The 25,379-nt window shown below is 37.6% G+C and overlaps 1 protein-coding gene across 1 annotated transcript in view; it reads right to left on the bottom strand.

Moving 5' to 3' along the window:
* ipo11 (importin 11) overlaps positions 1-25,379 on the bottom strand; it is a 172,197-nt gene that overhangs the window by 124,135 nt on the left and 22,683 nt on the right. Inside the window, exons 4-5 of the mRNA XM_079637995.1 lie at positions 12,330-12,402; positions 9,822-10,025 (exon numbers count right to left, since the gene is read on the bottom strand). Coding sequence (XP_079494121.1) covers positions 9,822-10,025; positions 12,330-12,402 — 277 coding nt within the window. The remainder of the gene's footprint in view (positions 1-9,821; positions 10,026-12,329; positions 12,403-25,379) is intronic.

The following is a 25,379-nucleotide window of genomic DNA, read 5'->3' as shown; positions in this document are numbered from 1 at the left end:
TGATTAAGTGATAGTTAACTTTTAGGCTGCACATGGAAAGTGCATTTCTACACATTACATCATAACTCAAAGGTGTTGCATTAGTATTTATACTGCTTGTTATGTACGTTTCCACTAGTAAGATCACAAAGAGGCAACAACATCAATATTTATTTAGCTATACTTCACATAAAAACAACATCTATATTCTTATCACACACTTTCTTAGAAGCAATCAATGTCTTTCGATTAAGGTCACAGAACTGTTTCCTCTGTCAAATCCAATTCAACAGGATCATATTAATCTGCTGTCAGTGATCCTCCAGCACATGATCTTGTGAACACAGCACACTGTATTTCCCTGGACATACTCTGGTCTTGCACATGTGGCACATCATTTACACCACTGCAAGAGCCATAGTGTTGCAGAAGACACAAACACACACTTGACATGTCGCTACAGGCAGAACATCTTGTGAACGGATAGTTGGTGAACGCAGGTAATAGAAATTGTCTACAATGGACAGGGCAATAAAAAAGGATTTCGATGCATTGAAAAGTGACCTTGGGAATTACATACATAACAAATTCCCATCTGGTTTTGCACACTGCATTGGAGACAACTGCGTATATTGCAGGGGAACTGCTAAGGATCTGGTGTCTCAAAAAAAGACTGAAAAAAAAAAAAAAAAAAATCTAAATATGAGATCACCAGCAAATAAAGTTCAGGAGGTCTCTTTTGCATTCATTAATCTTATTACACTTATAATCACTTATGTAAATAAACTAAATTTTAAATAAATAATGTAATTATATCAACTTACATTACTATTAATAATATATATATTTTAAATAAAATCTAATTATATTTAAATATTACATATTCAAGTATTTAAATATTTTACAAGTATAAACCTCACATGGAACTGGAACACTATAAAATAAATCTCCAAGAGAGGTGCCTTTGCCGCATTATTTTAGAAGTCAATCACACGACATTCATTTATTATCCATATTTTCAAACGCAACAGAAGCGCATAGCTCTTCTACCTCAATCAGTAGACTCCTATTTGATATATTGCAAAATACAAATGTTCTTGTTCTGAAAGACGTCAACATCCTCATTTTAGAGATGAAAGACCATCTGTAGAATATGCCAAAGGTTTCCAATTTGTTTCCAACACTTTTTTTCTGCACAATTAGTATTGAAATTTTGATCTACACTGCAAATGCTGTTTACATTTGCCAAAAGGCTCAACATAGTTATTTGCCATTTGCAAATGTAGCAACTGTTGGAAAGACCAGGTGGCAAATGATAGTTATCATAAGAGCAAATGATGTGTAGACCGTGAAAAACATTTTATTTTTTTTGAGGGTGAGGGTTTTTTGTGTGTGTCATTTGTGCATCTATATTGACAAGACAGCCTAGCAACAGGTGAAATGATCAGCAATTACTAAAAGCCACAGTGAATGTACAGCCGTAATAATCATCTGAGAGTGCATATATTCACATTAGGGATATTATGAGAAGCATACCATGTGCTTACATGTACGGTAATTACCAAATTACCATGGAAACATTTTATTCTAATCTTTTAAGATATAACATGATAGTCTTGTTTTTAGAAGATTTCTGCATAATCAAATCATTACACAGCACATTGAGAACACTGAACAAAACATGAAATGACCATTAACAGAAACAGTAGTTCATGTCATGCTGCAGGTCAGATGGAAGGAACAGCACAAACTAATTATTTCCTGCCTCCGCAAACTAATTTAGCACAGTAAAATAAGTCAACTTTAAAAACTAAGTGTAGCCTCTTGATGGAAACTTGAACATTTCACCTACACACACATTTGTTGGGATTTACAGTCAAGAGTTTTCCCAACAAATGTGTGTGGCAGCACTGACATCAACTTCTGAAACTGACAGAGAAAATAATCACCATTGAAGACTAGCAGTGAGGATGAGGAGCTGTTCGGTGCCAGTTGCCCTCGCCCAAAATTGAGGTCAGGGAAAGTTTTTTTTTAAATTGTTGGTCGGGACTTGATGGATATACTCCATGGTAAATGTTCAGTTCAACAGTTGCCTGCTTCTGGTGCCATTAGATGATTAGAACCAGGGCTGTAACTACCGATTATTTTGATGGTCGATTAATCTGTCTTGCCAGTCGATTAATCCTTTAGTTAACCTCTAACCTACCGTAACTTCTGCCATTAATCTTTCAACGTTTTATTTAAGCATTTTCTCATAAAAAAAAAACATTTTTTAAAAATACCAACATAAAAAAAATCAAGTGCCAAGAAATAAAATAAGCAATACGAATGTCCATGATGGCTGCATACATAGTCACTATTTGGGAATACATGGGGTGGAAAGTGATGTCACAGCTCCCAAATTTGGGAAGCTCCCTAATTGCTCTATCTGCGCAAAGAAAATAGTTACAGTGTTTGTTTTAATGGCACAAAAGCAGCATATCACCACTAATATGACAAATATAGGAGAAGTGCTTCCAATAAGATAAATACGAATCCGTACTTGGCGTCCATATCAGTTAACGTGATTGCAGTTTACTCTTGCTAAACTGCAGGATGTGCTTGATATTAAAAAAAGAGTTATTAAAAGCACATAAATAAGCCATAAAAGAGTACTCAACTCACCCTGTTCCCATTACAACTTTCTTGACCTAAATGGTCGAATACACAGAAAAATGTCAAAATGCCTGTCTTGGCAAATATTCACATAAACAGTTGGTTATGTCTTAAGTGAACGTAAACAATTGGGAGAAAATCAGATGTGTATCAGTATATTGGATCCATGTGTTCGGTCTTAAAGTGACAGCAGCCTATTATACCTGCTCTGCTGCCATCAATGTTAATCAAACAATCTATCAGTGCTCTTAAATTAATAACTTCAGTAGCTTTAATAAGACTCATGTATTTAATTCATGCAGACTGTTGTTCTATTTGATTATTCGATTTCTGTTGTAGGCTATTATTTACCCGAATACTACTGTGAATAATGCCTGATAAAACCGAACACCACTTTTAGAATTTGTTTGACATAAAATACTGGCAGTGTACCTGATAGTTTCAATAGTACACAAGGGTTGGTATGATTTCTCCCATTGATGACGATTTATTTTATCTCTACTATTCCTTACTTAGGTTGTGAATTCACTCTGGCACTCAATAAACGCAATTTACAACATCAGACAAAAGACATAGGCTACCAGAAAGTTGACACACACCATTTTTCAAAAACAATTTCACGCTATGTGTAGCTTTACAGCAAAGAGGCAGATTTCACTTCTTAAAGTTTATTAGCAAATAAATCCACAAAGTGACTCAAAACTACCTGAAACAAACTGCTGACATTGGTGTGGTGAGCAAAGCCAATCCATCATCTTTATATCCAAGCAGACTTTCGCAAAATCCTTAATTTTTTTGGACCACAGTCAATTTGAAGAAGCTTTTCAACAAAGACAGGTGGGAATATTTGTGCTAATTCCTGACAATACACAGAGGCTCGCTGCAAACTTTTCAGCGTTTAACAGAAGACGCTTGTTCTGTGCCGTTTCATTAGCTAGAAGAAAGATTACAAGCAACTTTGCTCCCAAGTTGCCAAATATTGAGGAATACAGCATGCAGCTGCAGTTTACATACAATCCCCACCTCCAGAAGAATATTGTCACATGCGCACACAATTATTATTAAACATGCACATGACAGGTGTTCGGTGCCTAGCCTAAATAAGAAATATCAGTTCTGGAGCTTTAAGGTATATTGGGCCTCCAAACTTGGGAGTTATCAACAGCAAAGCACCTGGCATGTCTCATTACAACACAACCACTGGAGAATTATACTGAGCTCCAGGAGCCTCTAAAAGCAAGTGAACACTTGTTGAATATTAAACGATGCTGTGGGGTTCAGGCGCCACAACGTCTACGGATAAGCGCTCTGGGATTTACTATGGCATATCTCTTACCAGATGGGAAGCATAATGAAAATATGTCACATGATATCATTGTACCTGTAAACTACTTTAAAACACTGACTCACTTGTAAGGCTTGTTCACATCAAGCGCAAAAGTGCAAGAAGTTTTTGCTTGATTTAATTCTAAATACAAGCCATTTGATAATATAGATTTAATTTGCTTTGATACACTGATAAATATAGAAATATATACTGCGGATTAATGAAAAACATAGTGTAACTAACAGTCAGCCTGATCCACGTCTGTGCCCTGTTTGTATTGCCATAACAGCTAAAAAGCAAAGAAAAAACAAGAAAAAAACTACGAACTATAAAAATATATTGCTTTACATTTCACATTTTTTTGCTCTGCTTTGTCACTGCTATTCTTTTATATCATCCTTGCACTCAGAGACCAATTATATCAACCGCTGTCAGCTCCACACTGTACAACTTTAGACATGTTTTCTTTCTGTAAATGCTCATTCAGAACAGAGACAAGCATTTTTAAAAACAGAGTTTGCATACTTGTTGTGTGGCCTGGACATCAAAACAGCAACTGTCATTGAGTTGAAGCCCTGCTGAGGAAAAAAATATATATACAAAATACTCTTTTTATCCAAACAATGTCATGATATTGAGAGAAAATATTTCTCCTAATTGACCCAACAACTTGTATTGTTAACAAGCAATATCATGTATATTTAAAGTAAACTCTGAAATCCATTTTTAATGGGTCATGAATTGAGAAATCAAATTTTCTTTTGACATATGAGCAGTCATTAAAATATCTTGTGTAAGTTTCAGAACTCAAAACTTCTTTGTTAGTCCAAAAACAGCTTTCATTGAAACCAAGCGGAAGCTACCACAACGATTTTCTCTCAGTATGACGTCAGTGCGAACGAAAGACCGCCTCCAAAAGAAAGGATCAACGCTGCCTTCTACATCATTGCCTCTTTAGCCCCACCAGCCTAGTCGCACATGTAATAGGAGGTAAGTGAATACGAGAGATACGCAAACACAGGATTACTCCAGCAACAAAACGATAGACCGTTCCATTTAGTGCCGATCTGGCCCAGCTGTTATACTGTGGGGCTGACAACCAATCCTGAGTGGCAACGCCACTTCACACATTCTACCAGCACAGTTCAGCGCGTTTAGCGTGACCATGCTGAGAATTCTGGGCCGGGAACTATTTGTAATCGTGCCGTGCCGTACCGTACCAGGCTCAAGTTATTTATTAGCTTACATTCGGTCAACTCCGGTCAATTTTAACATTGAGCTCAATTTTTAGTAAATTTGGAGTGCTGTCAATACAGAGAACAACGACAAATATCGGTGTTGCCTACACGTGTTATCCTCTTTTTAAAATTTGCACCCTATTGACTTGAATGGGGCACGTTTTAAACCTGCTTTTATCCTCTTAACATCCTTGATGCGTCATTACAAGTGCCCAGCCATGTTGAGTGATTCCTTCAGATTGAACAAGGTGAATCGGACTGCATTAGATTTTAAAGATATTAATAAAAATTATGTTAATTCAACAAGCGCACATACCTGTATTTACTTGCTGTTTTCGGTCGAAGTCCACAGTAGTCGATTGTCGAGTTCACGCGCGTGATCATAGGTAACTAAGCAACAGTGGAGACTCAGACTGTCAGCTGTCAACCGAAGACGGTGTGGTGTTTTGAGAATATCAGCTCTGATGGATTTGTAAAAAAAATCATCTTAGTTACCCTATGATCACGCACGTGACCTTGACAGTCGACTACTGTGAACTTCGACTGAAAACAGGAAGTAAATACAGGTATGTGGGCTTGTTGAATTAACATCATTTTTATTAATATATTTCATATCTAATGCAGTCAGATTCACCATGTTCACTCTGAAGGAATCACTCAACATGGCTGGGCACTTGTAAAGACCCATCAAGGATGTTAAAAGGATAAAAGCAGGTTTAAAACGTGCCCCATTCAAGTCAATAGGGTGCACATTTTAAAAAGAGAATAACACGGTGTAGGCAACACCGATTTGTGTCGTTGTTCTCTGTATTGATAGCACTCTAAATTTACAAAAAATTGAGCTCAATGTTAAAATTGACCGGAGTTCTCCTTTAACCGTTCCTTACCGTTCTTAGAACCGTTCAGCCCGACGGAGGAAAAGTGGCTTATGTTTCACAGTTGCCAAATGTTTAAACAAAATAAACACCCTTCTGTAGCGTCTTTTTTTTAACACTAATATAATGTAAAAACTACCTCACAAATGCATAAGGAGGATAATTAATACATATAAATAAAGATGATTAATTTCCACACTGTCACAGACTAGAGTGTCCTTGGGATTTGAGGTGAAGGTTCGTTGTCTTCTAAATTGGGATCAGATTCTGGCACGAATGATTATGGCTGAATTTCACCGGTTGCCAAGTTTTTAAAACAATTCCACGTGTGTAATGACGGAGATATTGAAAATTATTTTATGCAAAACTGTCACCCGATCACAGCAGTGGGCATTTACTTCCAAGTCTTTAATGCGCCATGCCTTTCAAAACTGTTACAAAGAGACGACCAAAAGCAGGAGAGAAAATAGCCATTATTTCTAAATTAGGATGTTTTTTGATAGAAAAACACTTGATGACATTATAAAGTGGACATCAAAGGACATCCTAATTAAAAAAAATACAGTTCATGACCCCTTTAAATTATTTGAGAGCATGTTACCAACTGTTCATGCAACCATGTGACGAACACACAAGCTCCTCTCATCCAAGTGCTTGTCCCATCAATCACACCTTTGGACACATCATGTCATGAAAACTCGTGTCGAGTCATGTCATGCACTCATATGTGCCACATAATGAGTGGCTCCACTGATGTGCTGAAGCACATTTTGAATTAGTGAGTCACGGATTTCCTCTCTAAAAACTTGGGCCTTATGCCTACACAATAAAAATCAGATCTGTTTACGACTATGGCTGATGATGACTATAGTTCCCATATGGACACTCAATTCCGACTTGTTAGCCTGCTCACACCCACTAGTCATTAATCTTACTTTATTACATTGAGCCATGGACAGTATTTTATGAGTCTATATGAAAAGTAACCTGTCCTCTAAAGTCCAAACAGCATCTCAAACACAGCCTTAAAGTGATATTCATGTAAAAATACAAATTCTGTGATCAATTACTCGCTAATATGTCCTTCCGAACCTGTATGGCTTTGTCCTTAAAGGGATAGTTCAAAAAAAAAAAAAAAAATCTCCAAAACTGTTGGTTTCCAACATTTTTCAAAATATGTTATTTTATGTTCCACAGAAGAAATTCAGAAATTCAAATAATTTTTCCATTTATATGGAGACATTTCTCAAAATATAGCCATTTTTGGGTGAACTATCTCTTTAAATAATTATGCTTAATGAAAATTTGCAGCAGAATTTTTTTATTAATTTTCTTCTAATGAGAAATAAGACCGTAAAACCCCCAAAAAATGACAGCTGGGCCTTATTAGCCATTTCGATTTTTAAGCTATCGTTTCCGAACTGTTCTGTCTTGTACCCAGACAGCCAGATTAATTTAGTATATTATTCAGCATTGTTGTTCATTATAATAAAGTAGCAAATATTACAATAGCCTAATTCACTTATAATTACAGATACTACAGAAGAAAGACTTTCCAAGTAGTTTCTTTCTTTAATGAAGTGCATGAGCTTTTAAGCGTTCAGGGGGAAGTCATGCAGAAATGTGCTAGAGAAAGAATTAATAGTGAAATTATTTATAAACAAGATCTAATTAAGTCGTGATTTCTGCTTTACGGGATTAAAAAAGCAAAAGCAAAATCATTTCCTGGTTGGGAATCACTGTTCTGAGGAAGCTCTTCACTGTCGACTGGTTGTGACGTTGAGAAAAGTGTTTGCAGGGGTCAAATGAAAAGTATTTCTTAGTGGAGAAAAAAGGACCCGCATTAACATGAACAAATGCCAGTGATAAATCACTTGTCAAAATTACGAGTCTCCCTGCAACTTGGTATGGTACAGGTGTCTTATCTCCGCAATTCTAGCGGCCAGTCAGAACGTCAGTGAAATGTAGAAGAGAGGGGAAAGTGTGATGCAGCTTGAAGTCAAAACATCTGCTGATGTTTCACACAGGAGTGCTCATACATCTCCTGTGAGGCTCAGTGAACTGGGGCAGAGGATGAGCATGTGCGCAGCTTAACAGTGCCTTCTAGAGGCAGGTGCTTGTAGAGCGGGTACAATGACGAATGATAGTCCGTGTCACTGAAAGTTGCTAAACGATCTCTAATAAAATGAGGTGGAAAATGGAGAGGAAAATAATAAGAGAGCAGAAAGCTCTTTGGAATAAAACCAGCATAACATCCGGGTGTCAATGCCAACAAACACACCCGAAAACACAGAATACTAAGTGCCACCTGTATTCCTCTTTAATTGGCCATGTACACATAATGGTGTCAAAGTGTTTTTCTTTTATTAATAATTTTGTAATTATTATTATTTGTTTATTACCTGAATGCATGCATTAAAAGCATACATTAAAACAATAGTATTGGGATGCACGACATATCGGTATAGGACGATATTTAAAAAATTTAAGCTGATAAATAATGGATTATTTCTTTCAGCTGAGACACTTCAGATGTGCGTTTTTACTTAGCCATGAAGATTTTGAATTGCTTGAAATATGATTGAAATTACTGATTGAAAATACAGTTAAGTAAAACATGCAAGTCTGTAAAATTATAATGAGAACATTATAATTGTGTGCTTGGGACATGGCTTTTACTGGGGAGAATTTTGGTTTTGTAATGGCATTTTTGGCTCTCAAAAATGATATAAAAATAAAATGAGCATTTAGATTTATCGGCCAATATATCAGTTATCGGCTTTCAAGAATTATCGTTCATTGGTATCGGACAAAATGTTCATATTTTGAACGGTGCATTCCTACAATAGTAAACAAACAAATTATTACTGTTGTTGTTGTTAATAATAATGATAACAATAAATATGAATAGTGATAATAATAATGTTAGTTAGTCAAAAAGAGTTACAGGTATTCTATATCTCAGGTTTATGAACTCCCTGAAATGTTGTGGTCTTGAGATTTTTTTCCGAGAACATACACATCACAAAATTCCTTATTTATAATTACTCCCACCAAAGCCATGAGCAGAAAAAGGCTGAGGCCTGGTTGAGTTGCGTTCATAGTGTGTTAAAACCCACAGTTATGGTAACGGGCATGACATTTGCAAAAAATTATGAAAAATAATGTGATTTTTGAACATTTAACCATGAAAACCTATTCTAGTGGACCCCAAAAACAAAATCAAGAATTTGAAAATGGAGATAATATGACCCTTTTTATAACAAAATTATTTAGGAACCATAAGAGTAACAGGCTTCCCAAACATTTTAAATACATTTTCATTAATTTTTCCAGTTGTGATTACTGGACGAGAATTTAATTTCACTTAAAAGCACATTTTAGAGCTGGTTTTGGAGTCATATTTTAACTTTGGGAATTTCCATGATGCTTTAACATTAAATTAATTTCCTTTTTGGGTTACATGTTTAAATTTCCACGGCACTCTAAGAAATACTTTATTTTGATTTGTCAATCGCATTTGACCATTGTGCAAGCCAACCAATTACCTACATGGTACTAGTTTCATTTCTCTTGCATCACTCTGTATTCTCTTTCTTCTTTAACCATAAACTCGTTTAAAAATTAATCAATATTTCACTGAAAATTATCCCCTTACACAAAGAAAATAAAAAGCGACACATAACAACCTTGACCAGCAGGTAGAAAATAACACAGATGAAAGGAAAGGAGCAGGGCTCTACTCACATCCTGGAAGAGTCTCCTATCGGTGGCGAGGCGTTTGGAGGCCAGAGTCTTGGTGACGTGATAGAATGTGAGCAGTGCTCTGTGCTGCAGAAGACTGTCCTGAATCTTCACAGACTCCAGCAGAATAGGGATCAGCTCGGGCCACTGCCGAGGACAGTCCAGGCGTGCCACTTTAGCGATCAGCACTGCTATCTGGGTGGCGATCTGCAATACAAAAGCAACTTTAAAGGGATTTCAAGGACACGTCCAGTAGCAGATTTCAATTACAGCTGCCTGTGCGAATTATATATCAATATTCTTTTAAATGTGAAATTAATAACTACTGAAGTAACAGTCCTCACATCCTGTGGGCATTTAGCCCTTTCAAACATGTCTCAAACGGTTATGAGATTTAAATGAACCATTTTAATTAAATTAATTAATCCAATATCTCTAAATGCAGAAGTGTTACCACCATTAAAGCAGCAATTTAAGCAATCAAACCTCTTTGAAATGATGGCTGAAATGAAGGAGATGACATATCATTTTGCATATTTCATTTTCTTACACCATATTTACATGTAACCAAATATTCAATACTGAGGGGGATTAGGTCAAATGTTCAAATTGTAGAATTGTTCGCAAAAAAACATTCATCACCCACTGATAACTGGAAGTGGTGCATCCACCTCAATGCCCTAAACTGTCATGAATCTAATTAATAATAATGTTTTATTAACATATTTATATTATGATGTTAATATATTTATATTAATAAGAATGATTTTTACGCCAAAATAATATTATTTTTTTTAATGCGTGTGTGTGTGTGTGTGTGTGTGTGTGTGTGTGTGTGTGTGTGTGTTGCACTATTGTTTTCGTGTGCATGTTTTGTGTATGTTTTAGGCAAAACAGTAATCTGTTCTGATTATCTCACACTCAATGCAAATTACACAGCAATGTTCTAACCAAGATTATACTTGCAAATTAGACCAAAGTTACAAAATGTTCCATTATTAATCTGTTTTGTAATAATAGGAATAATTAGTGGCACACTCTGTACATATCAAAATGATGTACAGAATCCTTTACAAATATGCATTTAGCATACACTTTTTTTCAAAGTAACTTAAAATGCATTTTAATGTATACATTTCACTATTATGTGTGTTTCCTGCTAATCAAATCCTGATAGTGGTGTGTCCCACGACCAGTTCAGCTACCGAATAAAAACCAGATAAAATAAATGCATGTATAAAAAAAAAACTCATTGTAATTTTTCAGATATTGTAATTTCAGTGAGATATAAACTCGATATAAAGTCACAATTGCAAGATAAAAAGTCAGAATTATCAGCTGACTATTTTCTCAGAATTGCGAAATATAAACTTGCAATTGCGATAAAAAAGTTAGAAGTTTATATCTCACAATTCTGAGAAAAAAGTAAGAATCGCTTGCAAACTGGCAATAGCGAGTAAATAGTAAGTCAGAATTGAAAAGAGAGATTATAAAGTCACAATTACCTTTTTTGTATTATCTGGTGGAAACATGCTTCTATAAATAAATGCATTTACATTTGTATTTTCACATTTTGTTTCCACTTCGTCATCCAATTTGGAAATAACAAGGCAGTGTTTGTGTACTACATCTTCTTCATTCACTAAAGTCTCTAGATATGAGTGCAGTGTCAGCTATGGTCTATAATAAGAAAGCACTTTTTAAGCCTACAATTAATTTTAATGTGCATGTGACGTTCCTCCACAACAAGAATTGAGCGCAGTCATTAGCCAGTAATAAACTAAATAGTGTCCAATACCAACCCATCAAAAACCCTGCACAGTAAAAACCCAATACAGAAATAAATGCAGTGAAAAATACGTAGCAAATGAGAAAAAATATGATGATAAATGCGTTTAAAAGATACGTTTCTCTATTTTTAACTTGTCAATATAATTGACTGTGTTATCCTCCACATTCCCTCAAAATCGACATCAACAAATAATCAAAACGTTTCATTCTCCTTAACTTACATTATCTATTACCACAAGAGTTATTAATCAAAACTGCATCTAAATATGAAATAGGCAAAGCTATTACAAGAGCAGATGTTGATTCAAATCCATGGATGTCACTCCTCTTTATTATAATGACTTTTCTTATAATGATTCAGGCTCTATTCAAACTCAAGGGTTGAATTAATGCAATAAATAAAACTGCCCCAAAAAAATCAATGCTTCCAGCATTGCTCAACAACACATTACTTTTTGACTCCAAGCCCATTGATCTGACACTAGACTCTCCACTAAACAGAAGAGTTTAATGGTACTCAATCATGTCTGGTAGTTCATTCTAATGGTCGACTGATCATAAACAAGACAGGTAGAGCATATGGTCAGGGAATGAACTGCATTTCTCTTTATGTGGCGTGTGTGTGTGTGTGTGTGTGTGTGTGTGTGTGTGTGTGTGTGTGTGTGTGTGTGTGTGTGTGTGTGTGTGTGTGTGTGTGTGTGTGTGTGTGTGTGCACTAACCTGGTTGACCGGCTCATTAAAATTAGTGATGAGACCTGCACGGAGGGATGACTTTTCTTCTTCTGAGAGAGCACTGAAGAAAAAGAGAAGCACAGAGTGTGAGAGGTAGAAAGGAAGTTGTCGATACTGAATCTAGTGTCTCTGAAATAGAGATAAAACAGTGGCCCCAAAAAGTATTTGGACACTTTTAAAAACACATTAAAAAATTTATGAATGTCAATGTCATCGCATTTGATACAAAATATCAATACAAGTGGCATTTATTTTTAATAAAGATGGCCCAAGCAGACTTTTCAAGCTAAATGCTTCACAAAAATAACTTGTAAACTTTAGAACTGATATCATGCTCAATTTTTTTTTTTTTTAATTAAGAAAGTAATAAGAGTTTCAAAATAAACAGGTTTGTCCAATTACTCAAGTGTTTGAAAGTTTGGTTTCATTAAAAAAATAAATAGGAATAATTATATTGAAAGAAAATAATAGTTTTAGGGCCAGATTTACTAACAGCTTGAACCAGCGCAAACCCTCTTTTTGGCGTTAAAAAACAACTGTCAGGATTCACTAAAGACACACAGTGAAAAATTGGCGCTGAAAAGGCATGGACAGGGTTATTTTTGCAGTTGACTTATTGCACAAGCATTTGTAGGAGTTTTCCTTTCAGATACAAAATTTATGGGAAGAGAATATTTAAATGAATCATGCGGAGTGATTTACTAAGGTTTGCGCTAGTCAATTTACCATTATTTAAAGGGGCTATGTGGAGTTTTCAGCGGCATCTAGCGGTGATGTTTCAGATTGCAACCAATACGTTTACAAGCTTTTTATTTTATTTTTTATTATGTGGAGTTTGTGTTGGAGTCTGTGTTGTGCTGGTCGTTTCTTGGTATTAGCAGACTCCATGTCATAAAGTTGCAGTGTCGTCGCTGTTGAGTGCAAAGTCAATAGACGAGGCGAGAGGCGAGACGCTCGGGAGCGCGCATGCAGGTCTCAGTCACGTCACTGGATTTCGCGGAAAATCCGACCCGGAGACTTCACATAGAAATAGGAATACTTGCTTTCAGAGGCAATAGCAAAACCCGCTAAGAGGATCATTTTATTGTGAGACTACAACCCCTTCACACACACAGACAATAAAAAAAATGGATTCATTTTAGTAGAAAAACTCCACATAGCACCTTTAATGCCCCCCAAAACGCTAATTCCTGCTGCGCTTGGTAGATTGTGATAGTCATTATGGAAATGATCCGGCAGCGTCTGTTCTTTAAGTTGAGCGTTGTCAGTAAATCACCCGCAGAACTTTCCACTCCCACCTGCACTTTTTTGGAATTGCGCTCTAATGCTAATTTTTAAATCTGGCCTTTACTCAAAGATTCATTAAATCATTACATTTGAAATGTTAAAAAATATTTATATTTCAATTAAATCATATGACACTGAAGACCGGAGTAATCATGCTGAAAATTCAGCTTTGCCATCACAGGAATAAATTAAAATTTTAAATATAGTCAAAGAGGAAAAAAGTTATTTTTAATCATAATAATATTTCACAATTGACCATTCGCAAAGACCCGCCCCCATTAGTTACTGTCGCGATGTCCGACAAGCTACGCCGCTCTCACGTCACACCATGTTCTCACGCAGTGAAAAATACATCGCGGAGCAGAGAGGAGGCTGACAACACGCTGACAGACAAGACAGACCAGGTTACTTTTCGGTTACTTTTGATATTAAACATTAAAACAAAGTCTCACCTTTCAAACTTGGTGTTTTTTTTACAGAAATTTAATAAATACCGTTTTGTGGCTCTTTAATGTGTCTGACAGATCGCTGTAGAGCATCAGTTAAAGCTGCTCGTGAACCGATCTTCTCTTCCTTCTAGTTCATTTATAGCATCAAATAAACATGAATGAACATAAGAAGGAATGTTGTTTTAACCGCGGAAAGGCGTCAGTACACTCCGTTTTTCAAGTTCAAATCCTCCCATGTTAATCTACTAACTCTCCTGACTGCTTTGTCGGACAAAATGGCGGATGGCGAAGTATGATGGGTCAGATCACCTGTCAATCAAGCTCCCTGCGAAGGGTCAATTGTACTGTTTTCACTCTAATATTTAATCAAATAAATGCAACCTTGGTGAATATAAGAGACTTCTCAAAAACATGCAAAAACCTTAATGACCCTAAACTTGCAATAAAAAAAAATTCAATATTTTATGAACTCGTATTTTTCCATGTAAAATTCAGTGCAGCGACAATAGCATTAAAACACCAGTACAGATTGTTCTAAGATGTCTGAGAGAAACTAAATCCCACCATTTAAACCTGCACCTTTGAGGACTGAGCACTTTTGTTCAGCTGCGTGGAAATCTCCAGCGGTTCACTCACTAACCAGAATCTGACTGAAGAGTAAGTGAATTACAGCAGGGCAACAGCCTAAAATTAATTAGATGTTCACTGGAGGCCACAGGTGACAGAAGCACTAAAGTAAGAGTCTATCTGAATCAGCTGGTCTGTCACCTCTGAAGGCCGGAGGACAAACCGACAGAGCAACCACACACAGAGGTTTTAAAGAGCTGCAGTTATGCTGGACACTTGATGCTGGGACTGTGCTGTCTGATACAATCTTACATTGTAATTCTATTTCTCACAATACCGCATCGATACTTCAGGTCCTTTTATTAATGTTTTTAATGCATTCACGCATATCATTTCCAATAATTGGAACGAATAGTATGAGAGACTGAAACCGTTCTCTCACATTTACGCTCTATCACGTTTCAATAATGATCCAATTACAATTGCAATGCATTGATCGTTATGCATTTGTGTATAATACTTACAATAATATTGTTGTATCATGACATCTATAATATTGTGAGGTAGTTGGCAATAACGAGCCCTACTTAATACAGAAGACATTAATAATACCATACAAATGTAACTTTTACAAATGCTGCAAGCAGTATTTTTGCAGGACCATGACCATACACAATGTTTCTATACTATCTGACAGAAATCACTGAAATAGGAGTCCTAAGAAACAACACTTTCTACAGCACATCGCCCCAGGCTCTGTAAACACAGACCAAAAAAAGAATCTGAACACTGCCCGCTGATGTTAGCCAATCGGAAAATTTGAATGCAGTCCTCTGCCAACAGATCAAGTTATAGGCTAGAACAGCAGTTGGTAACCTATGGCTTGCAAGCAACACCTGGCTCTTTGACAGAAATCATGTGGCTTGCCAGGTCTCTCACCCTTTACCAACAAATGATCAATACAAAATTAGACACATCACTAGAGATTAAGGGAAGGGCATTTTTGTCCATTTTTAACTTTGAGCACTGATTGATCTCAAAAACAAGTATGAGTACTCAGGGGGCGGGGCTTGTGTAGGGGCAGGCATGTTTGTTGTTGTTGTTGTTTTTGTTTTTTAAACGCTGTTACGAAAATTAGAAATGACAAATAAAAATATAGCTGCAAGCAGCAATCACCGGGGCCAAGCGCAAGCAAGACGACAAGACATGCCAAAGTGGCTGGGAGTGTGAGACCCACTGCAGCAAGGAGCAATTAAAGACATTTGAAGATGAATTTTGGCAAAATGGTTGAAAAATCACATACAATAACTAAAAATATGATTATCACTTTCGACCAATAGGTGGCGCAGTTACGAAACTGATGTGATGTGGTCAGAGTGAAGTGACAATGACACATACAAAGTTTGGTGTCAATATGTCAAGGCATTGCAGATATAAAGCCTGAATAGTCATTTTGGCATCATGCCTCAACTTTGCCACTGCGGTATACGAAAACGGTTTTGTCTATCGACACGAAATCCATAACTTTTACTCGGCACAGTCTGGAGATGACACGATCCGATTTTGGTGAAAATCGGACGTTCGGTCTAGGAGGAGTTCGAAAAAGTAGGTTTTAAAAGAAAATAAAGATGGCGGACAGGAACTTTGATTGACTATGGCAAAATTGGTATCTATGTTTTCAGCATAACCCAAGGAATCTATTGAGATCAGTGTCATTACTATAGGCAAATTTATTCAAAAGTTATTAGCATTTTTGGAAATTTCATTATAACTTTTGACCAAAAGGTGGCGCTGTCTCATAAATTTTTGAGTACTTTTAGGGCGTTGTACTGATGACCCATACTGAGTTTCGTAACGATACGTTCATGCGTTCATAAAATACAGCATTTTAGCACATAATTCAAAATGGCCGACAGCCAAAATGGCCGATATGGGAAAATTGAATATCAGTCAACTCAGCACGACGCCCTGAATCTAACGAGACCACTTTTGTGATTTTTGGACAAACCGTTCAGAAGTTATAAGCAAAAACATAAATTATTCATATCTCCGGACCAGTAGGTGGCGCTGCGCCAAAACGCAGCAAGTAACCTCAGGTCATGCTTGTGACGACATGTACCAAATTTGGTCTGAATCCGATAAAGCGTTGTGGAGATACGGCCTTACGTCTGTTTTTGCAAGCGCTACGTAAAATTTATTTGCGCGGTATTCGAGAACGGTAATTCGAATCAACTTGAATTCCATAACTTTTGGTCGTCATAGTCTGGAGATGATCTGGTTCATTTTTCGTGAAATTCGGAGCAACGGCCTAGGAGGAGTTCGAAAAAGTAGGTTTTTCGGAAAATTCAAAATGGCGGGAAAACTATTATGACGGAAAATGACGTCATAGGGTGCAGTCGAATCGTCGTGAGCTCAGGGATCAGAGGAAAAAAGAATGTTGTTTCTAGCCCTTGTGGTTCAAAAGTTATTAGCATAAACATGAGTGAAACTTTGGACAGCTGGTGGCGCTAGAGGGAATGAGTTGGAGACTCCAAATTTGCTATGGTGATAGTTCAGGCTGTCCTCTATCACTGTGCCAATTTGTATAAGTTTCCCGCAAACGGTTCTATAGGCTGCCATAGACGCCCAGTCGGAAGAAAAAGAAAAAAAAGAAAAAGAAATATAGCTGCAAGCAGCAATCACCGGGGCCAAGCGCAAGCAAGACGACAAGACATGCCAAAGTGGCTGGGAGTGTGAGACCCACTGCAGCAAGGAGCAATTAAAGACATTTGAAGATGAATTTTGGCAAAATGGTTGAAAAATCACATACAATAACTAAAAATATGATTATCACTTTCGACCAATAGGTGGCGCAGTTACGAAACTGATGTGATGTGGTCAGAGTGAAGTGACAATGACACATACAAAGTTTGGTGTCAATATGTCAAGGCATTGCAGATATAAAGCCTGAATAGTCATTTTGGCATCATGCCTCAACTTTGCCACTGCGGTATACGAAAACGGTTTTGTCTATCGACACGAAATCCATAACTTTTACTCGGCACAGTCTGGAGATGACACGATCCGATTTTGGTGAAAATCGGACGTTCGGTCTAGGAGGAGTTCGAAAAAGTAGGTTTTAAAAGAAAATAAAGATGGCGGACAGGAACTTTGATTGACTATGGCAAAATTGGTATCTATGTTTTCAGCATAACCCAAGGAATCTATTGAGATCAGTGTCATTACTATAGGCAAATTTATTCAAAAGTTATTAGCATTTTTGGAAATTTCATTATAACTTTTGACCAAAAGGTGGCGCTGTCTCATAAATTTTTGAGTACTTTTAGGGCGTTGTACTGATGACCCATACTGAGTTTCGTAACGATACGTTCATGCGTTCATAAAATACAGCATTTTAGCACATAATTCAAAATGGCCGACAGCCAAAATGGCCGATATGGGAAAATTGGATATCAGTCGACTCAGCACGATGCCCTGAATCTAACGAGACCACTTTTGTGATTTTTGGACAAACCGTTCAGAAGTTATAAGCAAAAATATAAATTCTTCATATCTCCGGACCAGTAGGTGGCACTGCGCCGAAACGCAGCATGTAGCCTCAGGTCATGCTTGTGATGACATGTACCAAATTTGGTCTGAATCCGATAAAGCGTTGTGGAGATACGGCCTTACGTCTGTTTTTGCAAGCGCTACGTAAAATTTATTTGCGCGGTATTCGAGAACAGTAATTCGAATTAACTTGAATTCCATAACTTTTTGTCGTCATGGTCTGGAGTTGATCTGGTTCAATTTTCGTGAAATTCGGAGCAACGGCCTAGGAGGAGTTCGAAAAAGTAGGTTTTTTGGAAAATTCAAAATGGCGGGAAAACTATTATGACGGAAAATGACGTCATAGGGTGCAATCGAATCGTCGTGAGCTCAGGAATCAGAGGAAAAAAGAATTTTGATTCTAGCCCTTACGGTTCAAAAGTTATCAGCATAGACATGAGTGAAACTTTGGACTGTTGGTGGCGCTAGAGGGAATGAGTTGGAGACACCAAAATTGGTGTATTTAATGTTGGGACTGTCCTCTATCAGAATGTCAAATAAAATCAACTTTCCCGCAAGCGGTTCATAGGGCTGCCATAGACTTCAATGGCGGAAGAAGAAGAAGAAACGGAAGAATAATAATAAGAACGCCAACAAAAACAATAGGTGCCTCCGCACTTTCAGTGCTTGGCCCCTAAATATAGCTGCAAGCAGCAATCACCGGGGCCAAGCGCAAGCAAGACGACAAGACATGCCAAAGTGGCTGGGAGTGTGAGACCCACTGCAGCAAGGAGCAATTAAAGACATTTGAAGATGAATTTTGGCAAAATGGTTGAAAAATCACATACAATAACTAAAAATATGATTATCACTTTCGACCAATAGGTGGCGCAGTTACGAAACTGATGTGATGTGGTCAGAGTGAAGTGACAATGACACATACAAAGTTTGGTGTCAATATGTCAAGGCATTGCAGATATAAAGCCTGAATAGTCATTTTGGCATCATGCCTCAACTTTGCCACTGCGGTATACGAAAACGGTTTTGTCTATCGACACGAAATCCATAACTTTTACTCGGCACAGTCTGGAGATGACACGATCCGATTTTGGTGAAAATCGGACGTTCGGTCTAGGAGGAGTTCGAAAAAGTAGGTTTTAAAAGAAAATAAAGATGGCGGACAGGAACTTTGATTGACTATGGCAAAATTGGTATCTATGTTTTCAGCATAACCCAAGGAATCTATTGAGATCAGTGTCATTACTATAGGCAAATTTATTCAAAAGTTATTAGCATTTTTGGAAATTTCATTATAACTTTTGACCAAAAGGTGGCGCTGTCTCATAAATTTTTGAGTACTTTTAGGGCGTTGTACTGATGACCCATAGTGAGTTTCGTAACGATACGTTCATGCGTTCATAAAATACAGCATTTTAGCACATAATTCAAAATGGCCGACAGCCAAAATGGCCGATATGGGAAAATTGGATATCAGTCGACTCAGCACGATGCCCTGAATATAACGAGACCACTTTTGTGATTTTTGGACAAACCGTTCAGAAGTTATAAGCAAAAATATAAATTCTTCATATCTCCGGACCAGTAGGTGGCGCTGCGCCGAAACGCAGCATGTAGCCTCAGGTCATGCTTGTGATGACATGTACCAAATTTGGTCTGAATCCGATAAAGCGTTGTGGAGATACGGCCTTACGTCTGTTTTTGCAAGCGCTACGTAAAATTTATTTGCGCGGTATTCGAGAACGGTAATTCGAATCAACTTGAATTCCATAACTTTTTGTCGTCATGGTCTGGAGTTGATCTGGTTCAATTTTCGTGAAATTCGGAGCAACGGCCTAGGAGGAGTTCGAAAAAGTAGGTTTTTTGGAAAATTCAAAATGGCGGGAAAACTATTATGACGGAAAATGACGTCATAGGGTGCAATCGAATCGTCGTGAGCTCAGGAATCAGAGGAAAAAAGAATTTTGATTCTAGCCCTTACGGTTCAAAAGTTATCAGCATAGACATGAGTGAAACTTTGGACTGTTGGTGGCGCTAGAGGGAATGAGTTGGAGACACCAAAATTGGTGTATTTAATGTTGGGACTGTCCTCTATCAGAATGTCAAATAAAATCAACTTTCCCGCAAGCGGTTCATAGGGCTGCCATAGACTTCAATGGCGGAAGAAACGGAAGAATAATAATAATAAGAACGCCAACAAAAACAATAGGTGCCTCCGCACTTTCAGTGCTTGGCCCCTAAAAAGAAGAATAAGAACGGGAACAGATACAATAGGTGCCCGCACCTTCAGTGCTTGGCCCCTAATGACATGCAAATATGTCCATCAAAATAAGAAAATATGACTAGAAAAATAACTGCTAGATTATCAATAATGACAGTTTTCAAAAAGAAACATCTACAGCTGTACTCAAAATGATTCATAAGTATTTGAAATAGCTCAACACAACAAATGTTTTAAGTGGTTTCCCCGAATTCAACTGAAAATGCTACTTTTAATGACATAAAGTCTCAAAATTATTCAACCCCTTCACTGCAAGCATCTTTAGTACTTAGTAGAACACCATTTTCCTGTTATGACCTGCTGCAAACGAGATATTTAACCAGACACCAGCTTCTGGCAGCGTTTCTGAGGAATCTTAGCCCATTCCTCATGAGCAATGGCCTCCAGTTCAATAATATTCTATGGTTTGTGTGCATCAACTGCCTTCTTCAAGAGATTGCTTATGGGGCTCAAGTCAGGTGACTGATGGCCACTGTAGAATCTTCCAGGACTTCTTCCACATCCAAGCCTTGGTGGAATTTGAGGTATACTTTGGATCCTTGTCCTGTTGGAAGTACCAATGACACCCAAGCTTCAGCTTCCTCACTGACGGCATGACGTTTTCTCCTAACAGATTTCCTGATACTTCAATGAATCCATCTTGCCTTCCACACGCTGCAGATTTCCAGTGCCAGAGGATGCAAATCAGCCCCAGAGCATCACCAAGCCTCACCATGCTTAACTGTAGGCAATTTTCTGAGTTTTTTTTTTTTTCAGCATATCCTTAATTATTCTTCCTACCGCTGACCCATAGGGCCGAAAAGTTCCAGTTTTGTTTCATCCCTCCACAGAACAGAATCCCAAAAGTTATTGGGATTATTTATTTGATTTTGAGCAAATTAAATCTGACTTTTCTTGTGCTTTTGGGTCAGTAGGGGTGTACATCTTGGAGACCGCATGCGAAAAGTAGGCTACAAGCGTGCAAGCTGAAACATCAGTGCCCTGTTGCCACCAAGTCTTGCTGCAGGTCTTTTGCAGTCACTGTGTTTTTTTCTGAATCTGCCTTCTCAGAAATCTGGTTGCAGCCATTGATGGCTTCCTTTTTCTGCCCTGTCCAGGTAGTGTAACCACTGTTCCTTTAACTTGGAACTTGCAAACTATGCTTCCAATGGTGTCTCTAGGAACATTTAGTGCCTTCACTATCTTTTTGTATCATGCTCCTTGTTTGTGAAGAGTGACAATATCTTCTTAACTTTTTGGACCATTCTTTTGGCTTTCATGTGTTCTAGCTCAAGCACACCTAGTGCAACTAATGAAGCCCTTGATGAGTAGCATCAGGTGTGCTCAAGACAACAACTGTTTTTCAGATTTGGGCTGTTGTGAGGGATTCTATTCAGGGGGGTTGAATCATTTTGGGGCTGTTTACACATGGCCACTTCATGCGTTTTCTGTGATCGGATAGCTATCCGATCGTGAAACGACCAGGTGTAAATGCCCTCCGAAACGCATTCGAGACGGATTTGAATCCGATCGCTCACACCACTTCAGGAGGTGGTGTGGGCCACATTTCAGATGAAACTGGACAAGTGTAAATGAATCTGGTTGTTGAAACCACATATGTACATTTTACTCCTCCCAAAAACATTAAAAAATAAACGCGTGAGAGCGTGTTATAGGCTATATCTGTCATGTTATAGTCAGATATGACGGCACTACTGCAGCACGTATCACCGCAGATGAGCAGCTGAGCATCTAGTCATCAAGCCAACGAGCAAACTATCGCAAATCAAAGTGAAAGTAAGTCGCAGACGCTTAACACACAATTATCGTCATTAAAAGTAAAGAAACTAAATGATCTTACCAGGGCTGTTGCCGCTCTCTCTTTGATTTTGAAATTTTAGCTGATGATCAATAAAATGCAGCTCATAGCGGTTGCTTTCGGTGACGTGCACTCCATTAAATCTGCATATAGCGCGGGAATTGAAGATCTTTGGGAATTGAAACACATTTATGTGACCAGGTGTAAATGTAATCGTTTTGACAAATCAGATAGCTATCCGATCTGAGAAAATGCATGAAGTGGCCAGGTGTAAACAGCCCCTTTGAGACTGCAGAAGTCATTAAAAGTTCAGTTCAATTTGGGGAAAGCACTTAAACCAATTGTTGTGTTGAGCAATGTCAATAATTTTTGTTTTTTTTGTTCATTGCAAACAGCGGAAAGTCTGTAAATTGTGTCAATAAACCTGATTTGCAATGGGGGTTTAATCATTTTGATTAAAACTCTAAAAGGAATAGCAGCTGCATGAGACAAAGCTGAAGAGTCGATGTACAACAGTAAACTGAAGCCTGTTCTATATGAAACATCCTATATGAGTTTAATAAGATATCCTAGATACAGGATGCAAATGCAAACTTGAACTAGTTAAGAGCTTGCCAGAAAGTGTCACTCCCATTGTGGATGCGCTCCATCCTTGGAACGTGCTGAAGCACAGGCAACTAAAACACTAAAGAATTCACAACATTCTATAGTGTTCTTCTATATGGTTATTTGGCTGATGTTATTTATATGGCAGATTGGTGCTGCACAACTTCCACTTAAAGCTGAAGTCGGCAAGATTGTTTTTATCATATTCACTGAAACCGACACTATGCTCTGACAGAACAACATAAATCAGCCTGTTTTAGAAAAAACCCGCGCTTCTACCTCCACCTGGAGCAAGCTTCCAATTCCTCAGTTAACAACCACAGCTAGGAGGTCCTAAACAACCAAGGAAAATAAAACACCTGTAGAAATCGATGCTGAAGAGACAGGCGCGTTCACAGAAAATCTGGTGCACACGCACTGACGAGCACAAACTCGATGGGAGGGTGCTCGTGGGACTGGGGGAGGGGCATGAGAGTTGTAAACATTCAAAATTTTGGCTAAGTCCCCACAATCTGCCAGACTTGCCGACTGCAGCTTTAACATTATTTTCTACTTTCATCAAGTGATTCCAGAAATCCCTGTGTGTTTTTAAAGCTATGACGAGAAACGATTTTGATTAAAATGTAGGCCTGTTGAAAAAAAATATGATGATTCCAGGGCATTACTGCGCACTTTCAAATCCTTTCACTTTATTTTGCCAGTCTGGATTGCATGCTGTCCAAACGTTAACCAATCAGACATCAGGAACCACCCAAAATGACGCAATAACCAATCAGAAAAAGATTATATATTTTTTAGTCACGGCGATCATCGTTTTCATGAAGGATCGTCACTGTCATATCTGAGTACTCGAGTACATCCCTACTAGAGATCAGTTTTACGCAGAAAAAGCAGTCAATTACAGTTCCTTTGATGTACAGCATTCCAAAGTTAATGAAAAGTTTAGAATAATAATACACTGTATATTACAGGTTGTACCGGTCAAAGTGTGTGTTCAGTGCTGTTCGCGAATGTCACGACAGCAATCGACGCCAAAACACTAACCTAGAGCTCCTGCATTTAGATTAAAGCAGCTTGTTTGTGGTAACCGCCAAAAGAAAGATGGTTAGAAGTAGAACAGCAGCAAAAATTTTAACTGAAAACTGGATCACACCCCTTCATTGAAACGAGTCCTCTGCTGTGCCAAGAGACATTTCCAAACATTTCACAGGGTACTTTCGCTTTTGCAGCAGATACCAATAAATCCTATGAGTGTAAAGTAAAGAGCATGATGTGCTTGATATTAAAGATAAATATTAAAAGCCCAAAAAGCCACGAAAGAGAACTGAATCCCCTACTGACAAGAGGCTTTCTGTCCACGTGCACCAAGAGGAATAGGACAAGCATAAGAGTCTTTTTTGTATTTGGTTGGGTGCCTACATGGTCCAATGCACACAGAAATGTGTAAAATGCCTGTCTTGGTGAGTATTCATGTCAACACAGTTGATGTAAGCCCTGTGCGTCGTACATTACTCACTCACTCACTCACTCACTCACTCACTCACTCACTCACTCACTCACTCACTCACTCACTCACTCACTCAAAGAGGATTTATGCTCCTCAGGTGATAACTCAACCTCAGTGAAAGCCCTGCACAATTAATTCAATATTGCAAATTCTTTATTGTTTGTTTGTTTATAGTTGTCTATGGACTTAATAACGTTACTATTATTGAAATCAGGGCTCGGCAAGTAGCCTGATTAAATCTTCAGTGACCAAACAATAACTAGGGAAACATCTAAACACGAGAATGATTCAGATTTTATTGCATTCAGTGTAAACAGCGATTGATAATGGAAAGTGTATTTCTGTCACGCTGTTGAGGCTCATGCTGCCGGTCTCTTTGAGAGAGGATCTTGTGGAGAAATCAAAACAAATGAGCGTAACACGCATAAAGAAACTCACAGAAGAAACATACTAAGGTAAAAATTCTAAATATTTTGTTTTATTTACAACATATAGTTAAGTAACTTAAACTATGGAGCTGTTTTTCCGAATATTATCAATGATTGCAAATGATACATGGATTTTATAGTTCAATAAAAAAGTACTTACATTTTAGACACAATATTGACGGTTCTTGTTCTATTTCACCAACGTAAATAGTTCCAAACAAAGATCCCAGCAGAACTATTGCACATTCTCAAAACACTCAGCTGTGTTTTGTTACTGAATGATGCAGCGTTTTGAACGAATAGGTTGAAGAAATGATTCAATGACTCACTCACTGACTTGCCGCCACCTACTGGCATGTTTAAAAGCATCATTGCATTTTTTCCAACATTTCTTATTTGTATATTCAAAACTGTTACATTCATTTCATAACATCATTCATTGCAGTTATAATTTTGCAGTGTAAATTATTTCATTCGATTAACGACCCTAGTGTCTTGTTATTATCGTTTAATTTATAGATCAAATTTAATTTGACATTATCATACATTTAATAAGGTTAAGAAAATTG

Source organism: Phoxinus phoxinus, assembly GCF_949152265.1.
Source record: "Phoxinus phoxinus genome assembly, chromosome: 15".
Taxonomy (NCBI): domain Eukaryota; kingdom Metazoa; phylum Chordata; class Actinopteri; order Cypriniformes; family Leuciscidae; genus Phoxinus; species Phoxinus phoxinus.
This window is presented reverse-complemented; position numbering and strand designations above follow the sequence as displayed.